Below are 7450 nucleotides of genomic sequence, written 5' to 3'. Positions count from 1 at the left end.
ATGCTCACAATGGAGCAAATAGAGGCAGCCTTGTACCAGAAGATGAAGATATCTGAGAAATTAAATGAGAAGTAGATGGAAAGAATGGAGGGAACAGGGGAAGACCTCACCATGGACAGAGGACTACAGAAGGAGCACATTCTCAAGTGGTTTGTGGAGACTCAGGCTGTGCTCATCTTGTGTGATGGAAGTTTTCCGCCCTGGTTCCAGGGCTTCATCTCCAGACAGTAAGAACTAATGAGAGATAATTGTTTCATCATGAGCTGTAAAAGCATCTGAACAAATAAAATACTGTCTGTTTTCGGGTAATGGTGAACGAGATGCAAATGTTTATGATTGTGAATTGAGGCAGTTGCACTGGTGCTGTTTGCAGTGAAGCAGAAGATCAGCTCAGAGACAAGAATGTTGGTTGCTTCCTTATCAGACTCAGCGAAAAAGCCATTGGATATATTCTTTCATACAAGTAAGAATAACCATTTTTCTGTAACTCTACCATAATAGCTCATTTGTTAACGTTATTTAATGCATTAGCTAACATGCATGAACTAACAACGAGCTATATAAGAATTAATTAATCATCTTTAACATTAGGAAATAAAAATACAATTGTTCATTGTTTGTTCATGTTAGTTCACAGCTCAATAAAGAATGCTAATACAATATTTTAAAATATTAAAACCTTTTGAAATGTATTAGTAGATGTTGAAATGAACAGTAACTAAGATAAATCAATTCTGTAGAAGTACTGTTATTTGTTGTTAACTCAAATTGGCAAATCAGTCCTTAATGTAAAGCGTTACCAAATTTAGTCATTTTAAGCAGATCCTATATTATGTTAAAACCCCTACAATGTAGAGGGAAAATAAACTAGCTAATGGTTTGAGCTTTGAGGTTTGAAGCTACAGTGTTTTCGGTTGTTTCATTTCTCGAATGCTTTATGCTGACAGAGGACAGGATCGTTGTCGCCATTTTGTCATAAATCAAACCAAGACTGGCCTGTTCGTCGTTTCTGGTGATTCCACCACTCATAACAGTCTCACAGAGCTGATCAATCACTTTAAAACCACACCGATCCAGCCTTTTGGAGAGTACCTGACTTCATATAACACAGATATGGACTCTGTGGAAGAGGTATCAATCATACTTTGCATTCTTTTTAAAGGTGCACTCAGTAATTATTCTTCATTAAAAAAGTCTTATATATAAAGAAATGAATAGTACTTTTAAAATCATGTTCAATCACATTAGATGATGAATCTATTTAATATAAGTAGCCTTTATTTGATCATATGACCAGCCAAATTTCATACACTTTATCTTGGTAATCCAGATTTGCTTATGGGCAAAAAAACTAATCATGGTTAACTGTGAATAAATCGTTAATGGAATCAGAAGGGAAATTGTTTGAGTGTATGGCATATTGGCAAGCACAACATACTAATACAAAAAAAATATACTAAGTTCACCTTTGAATACATGAAAACAAAGAGAATATCAACATGGTAGGAAATGTTTTACAATGCATGTCCTTTTGCATTGTCATTCTTCTAGGATGGCAAAAATGAGCTTTATGATGTGGTTCAAAATAAGCCCAGAGTCAATGCGGGTGTTAGCGTTAAGGCTCTAAGAAGTTTATGGGAACAAACTAGCAATATACCACAAAGCACGCCTCCTGTTCTGCATTCTAAAAGTGTCCGGAAACTTGCAATCTCCACCTCTATTGACAGGAACAGCCTGTCCCAGGTAACCAAGTCAGCTCTAGTAACCATGGCTAATTCTATGATGTAAAACCTTTTTACATATCTAGTGTTGAAATTCATTTATGTGTTGTATAAATCATTAGGGTACAAAAGTTCCACCATTGCCACAGAAGAATACACCACTTCGGAATTCCTTAAGCGCCGGGTTTCCTGGTACAAATCCATTACAAGAACAACACAGCTTTTCAGAATCACGGACATCTGGAATGTCAGGTGGTGATGAGAGAGCAAACGGCAAAAAAAGCGATACCTTCGACACAGAAGGCTACAACTATCAATTTAAGTTGCCTATCCATGATGAAAACAGTCAGTCTTTAACCTCTAATTCTTGTAACATTATGCCCTCCACCCCTCAACAAGCTCTTTTAGCGCCACCCAAAACAGCCTCCTGCTCTTATGCTGTCCTTGATCTTAAAAAATGCAATAGTGGAGCTTGCCAAGTGCCCTATACTGACCAAGAAGCCCTACAGCCCAACCCACTCTACCAGACCTTATCTGTGGTGTGTGCTGGACAGAAGGACCAGCCCGGGCAAGAATATGACAACCGTATAAAGCCCATCGACAACATCCTTCTAGCAGAAAACACCTATCAAGACATACCTGAACAACGTGACAGTAATACCTATGAACACATAGCTGAGAGCAACACCTATGAGGACATCCGAGTGACAGACAGCAACACGTATGCGAGTTTGGATGAGATGCAACCACACACACCAAGCATCTTGGGGAAGAAGGTGAGACCTGATATAATAACAAACAAATATACATAATTTTTGTACTGATTATTTTCTATGAAAATTAAAGAACTGTTATCATTTACAGAATCATAAGTGGTGGAAACTTCGACTGGAGAATAAGAAGTAATAGTCATCAGGTGAATGCAAAAGCTGAGAAAAATATTTCATTTAATATTTCATTTAAAGTCATCATTTGGTGTGTAAAGTATACATATAACTTCAGTATACAGTATGGTTTCTACACTTATAAAATGCTGAACATTTTTAAACAAATACAATGGTACAATGAAATGGTTATGATAAAACACCTGCTCTGATTATATCTATTGTTATGACTGAATTTCCCACTATTTCCCCAGGATTTTATCTTTCAATGTAGACTAGACCTGCGTAATTTAGTATTTTGTAATTAGTATAGTGCTCACAGTCTATCAACGTTTTCTGTAACCCTAATCCAGCAATCCACACTGTTTCTATGATACAATAGTCTTTCTCTACACATATGAAACCATAACACTGCACAGCATAACTGAATAAAGAATGGGGATAACATAAAATAAGTGCTCTGTACGAGATTAGTATTGAGTAGGTTGACTGCATTGTGCTTTCCATCTCCTTCAAAGTGATGTGCTCCCCTATTTTATATTTATATTGAATAAACTGTAGGAAAAAAGTTTAGAATATAGACCTTCTGTCATTTTGCCCACCACTATAGTACTATGTCATCCATTGCAATTTCGGATATAATCACATCTCTGAGCCTCTGAGACATTTCCAAATGGTTTGGACTCTACATATTGATCCACTTACAACCTCATGGTGGACTTGTCAACTTTTGAAGGTTTCTTAACATCCTTATGCTATATAAAAGCTGTGCTTGCATTTTTTAGCCATCAAGCTTGAAAATCAGGCTAGCAGCTTAAAACAATCTTTCAGGGGCTTCACTGTATTAGATTTACGAAAAGCTTATACTATAAAATTATGCATGCTTATACTATACATTGTACAGTACTCACATGATGAAATCAAGTGTCTTGAAGATCATGTTCTCAAAGTGAAGAAGTGAGAGCTTTCCATCTCCATTCAAGCTTACTTTATTACCTTTTGGGCAACCAGTCTCCTCTTTATTTCACTGAGGAGAACATGTAGACAGGTCATTCAAGATGAACAAAAAAACTTTCCTCATGACTGTTTAAGCCAAACAGCCCTTTATCAACAGATGAGTTATACGTGATCCATTTGTGTAGAGATACCACGTTGGGGGCCAGAATACGAAATTGACCATTAATTCAAAACCAGATGAAATCTCAGCCTAAAATATACCTGTGAGAATGGCAACATGTATTCGTTAAATAAAATATTAGGTTCACATTAATCAGTTCTTCTAGTAAAAAAGCAGAATCCTGTAGAAAGAGAATCACTACAGAAAATAGCAAGTGACTTAAATCTGGTCACACACACCAACCTCAGTTTCTTAACCAGTGTCTTAACTATGTTTGTTTGTTTGTCTTCTGACAGGCCAGATGTTCTAATCTGCTGTACTATTTTACATTTCAAGGCAGATTAAATGCAAACACGTTGAAAACACTGACGCAATAGGAGATTTACTTATCAGTCCCTTTGCGACTCCAGAGCAGACATTCTGAGAACTGTACGGTGGTGATGAAGTTTCAGTCTCCTCCAGCAGGCGGGGACATTTACAAACAAAATTCATTATTTCCACCACAGTTAAATGTTTTCAGATTGCTTAAAAAACAAAAATGGCATATGGAGAAATCAAATAGGCCTAAGGGAAATTTGGTATGAACAACAGGTTTGTCCCTAAAGTGATAATCATATAATGTATAATTCAGAAACCTGACATAGATGTGGGTATTAATATGACAAAGTGAAATAACACCGCATCAGGAATCATTTGGATCAAAAAGTCGCTGTTTTGACAATTTGACGCTGCTTCGTTTCATTCATTGCTCCTCCGTTCTACAGCCCGTGACCCGGAAACGCATCTAAAGGAGAAAAAATAAAAAAACTAAATAAATCAACAAAAAAATCTGAACTATATACAGAGGGGTATTGAGAACAAATCCATATCTCTAACTACAAAATAAGTGCAAAGGTCCTTAAAAAGGATAAAGTTTCAAGGCTTTACAACAATCTATAGCAGTGGTCGCCAACCCGTCGATCGCGATCGACTGATAGATCTTTATCACTGTCCCAGTAGATCCCGAAAATCTGGGATGTCTTTTTCTATCAATTCTTCAATAGGTAGATCTTGTCTTTCATAAAGGCCGAGGTCAGGGATCTTGGGCCTAAAAAGGTTGGTGACCACTGATCTATAGTCTTTTTTGCTTTAGAGTTCCTTACTACCAAACCTTCTTTCGCTCTTGACGTGTGTCTCCGCGATGACGTCACGGCGGACACGCCCAGCCTCTTCCTCGCTGCTGTGTGCAGCAAAGTCGGAAACACAAGTTCAAGCGCAGCTTGTATGTATCGTTAGCCGAATACCGTTACTCTGCTACCGAGCCAAAGCAAGGTAGCCAGACAGCAGAAACAGAAAACATGGCGAAAACGTACGATTATCTGTTCAAACTGCTGCTCATCGGAGACAGCGGAGTGGGCAAGACGTGTCTGCTGTTTCGATTCAGTGAGGACGCGTTCAACACCACCTTCATCTCCACTATAGGTCAGTTCAACTCTGTGGTTTCTACAGGAATGCCTCTTATGTGGTCCTGCGGGAGGAGAAATAAGCTGTTCGAGAGTTACGTGGAGGTTTACACACATGTGACTGTCTGCTGAAGTGACAGGAAGAGGCCGTGGATGTGACAGCCCGTTCACTCAGCTATTCATCGACATGTTTTATTAGCGTTTAAAATGACACGCCCGATTTTACATAATGAATTGTCAGGATCACTTGGGATATACTACTTTAATCTGTAATTTGAACGAGACGTTACAAGCATGCTGCGTTTGTAGAGCTAGCATGATTGCATTGTGATTAGCTGTGCAGTGCTAGCGGTGTGGGCTGGACTGCACTTTCGTTTCTGTGGTTAAAGTTTTATGTATTTCATGCTAACTTTGTTTTGTAAATTCATGTTATAGACCCTATTTTGAACAATTAATATGTGCATATGTTTCATTTTTTTCATGTTTTGATCTCATCAAAGTGTCACAACTGACCCTTCTGTTAAAAACAAGACTTCTCTCTGGTGACAAATGCAGGACTTGTCCAATCACTTAGTCCACATAAACCCCGCCCCTGCAAGCTCACATTCATCTCCCTTCACTTTTTGAGTGTTAGGCCCACATCTCAAAATCCAATCAACCACCAATGGATTGAAGAAAGTCCTCACCCTACATTTTTTCTTTTTCGGTAATCTGTTTCAGTCAGATGTACGTCACAATAGGAAGAAAAGATCTGTAGCTACTTCCTTTTCGTTGTGATTTTAACACTATTACAGAAGCAGCATCTGTTTCTTAAGTCAGCACACCTATAGTGTTATTCTAGAATATGAAACCCTCAAAATCAGAGCATACACATGTCACAAGAAATTGTACTAACATACATGGACTAGGTCACCAGGCTACAAGTTACTTGTGATATTTTTGACACAGCTTTAGGTAAGCCTGTCTCTACTGTGGTCCAATACGACATTTCCTGTGGGAAACCCGTGCGAGAGTTCCTTGACCTTTTGTCATTGTTATGCCACAGACTTCCCCTATTGCCATGGACAATACTGCTGTGTCACTTCCTGTCCCATGTCCTGTCTGAGCTTTCACTGGTGGCAGGATTGAATGCCTTAATACACACTGCCAAGTTTTCTCATAATTGCCATAAACAGGGGCCACGTTCTGTTGCTACTGAATGCAACAGGTTTATATGCATGTGCAAAGCCTTTTGCAACACTGCAGCCATTGAGTCGGTCAGACATATGCTACACCATTCTGACCTTTCTACACATTCCATCTCCATAGTTACGCCATGAAAACGTGCTAATGCAACAGTCCCCCTTTAAGTGGAAAGATTTGTGATGTGTTCTGAAATGAGTCAGTTTCACATTGTGTCATGATAGGACTGATTTCTGTTGTGTGAACACTAGGTTTTGAGATGAAGTGTTTCACATCACTTATTTCTGAACATTATTATTGCAGGGATTGACTTTAAAATCAGAACAATTGAGCTGGATGGGAAGAAGATCAAGCTTCAGATCTGGTGAGAGCACAAGTCTGCATTATACTGTATAAAGCAAAGATGTGAAAAACCTGTGAAAAGATTTGGCCGCTATGCCATATCACAAATGGGGGGAAAACATTCCATTAAAGCATATTTTGATTTCTAATTTATATTTTAGTTTTACAGTTTTTTTGTATTGCTTTTGCATATCATTGAGAATTTTATTTAAAATTCTGTGATACGCAATTGTATATAATGCAGGACTTACATTAGCCCCACAACCCTCAATCAAGTTTGATTTTTTTCAGCCTTTCTTAGTAAAAAGTTTGGGCAAGTCTAGTATAAATTATAATTGTGTACAAACTAGTGCTGTCAAACGATTTATCGTGATTAATCGCATCCAAAATAAAAGTTTTGGTTTACATTGTATGTGTGTGTGTGTACTGTGTATATTTATTATGTATATATAAATACACATACATACATGCATGTATATATTTAAGAAAAACATGTTGTTTATATATTAAATATATTTATTTATAATATAAATTAGGGCTGGGCGATAAATCGATTTTATCGATTAACTCGAATGTGTAGTTTACGTCGACTTGTTTGAATGAAAATCGGTTTTCCCTTTAACATCCGCCGACGCTCCCCTCTGGGCTCCTGTGGTTCCGAATGGGCTCAGCCCTCCCCCCGCGCGTTTGCCATAGAGATACACAAACAACATGGCAGCGAGCAGGGAAGAACTCGTTCCCAAGAAAGGCACAGTGTCATCC

The 7450-nt window shown here is 38.1% G+C and overlaps 2 protein-coding genes across 2 annotated transcripts in view; both read left to right on the top strand.

Annotated features, from left to right (window-relative positions):
* On the top strand, nucleotides 1-2533 carry LOC107750608 (SH2 domain-containing protein 7-like). The gene is given in 6 exon segments (XM_016566097.1): nucleotides 1-227; nucleotides 374-463; nucleotides 948-1131; nucleotides 1552-1743; nucleotides 1844-1973; nucleotides 2022-2533. Coding segments are annotated over 6 exon segments (1335 nt in total).
* Nucleotides 2534-4921: 2388 nt separating this feature from the next.
* The window catches only part of LOC107750520 (ras-related protein Rab-8B), a 7788-nt gene continuing 5259 nt past the window's right edge, over nucleotides 4922-7450 (top strand). Inside the window, exons 1-2 of the mRNA XM_016565936.1 lie at nucleotides 4922-5183; nucleotides 6650-6710. Of these exons, the coding sequence (XP_016421422.1) occupies nucleotides 5060-5183; nucleotides 6650-6710 (185 nt within the window). The 5' untranslated portion in view covers nucleotides 4922-5059. The remainder of the gene's footprint in view (nucleotides 5184-6649; nucleotides 6711-7450) is intronic.

This window comes from Sinocyclocheilus rhinocerous, unplaced genomic scaffold (genome assembly GCF_001515625.1).
Source record: "Sinocyclocheilus rhinocerous isolate Xijiao unplaced genomic scaffold, SAMN03320098_v1.1 scaffold19, whole genome shotgun sequence".
Classification (NCBI taxonomy): Eukaryota; Metazoa; Chordata; class Actinopteri; order Cypriniformes; family Cyprinidae; genus Sinocyclocheilus; species Sinocyclocheilus rhinocerous.
This window is presented reverse-complemented; position numbering and strand designations above follow the sequence as displayed.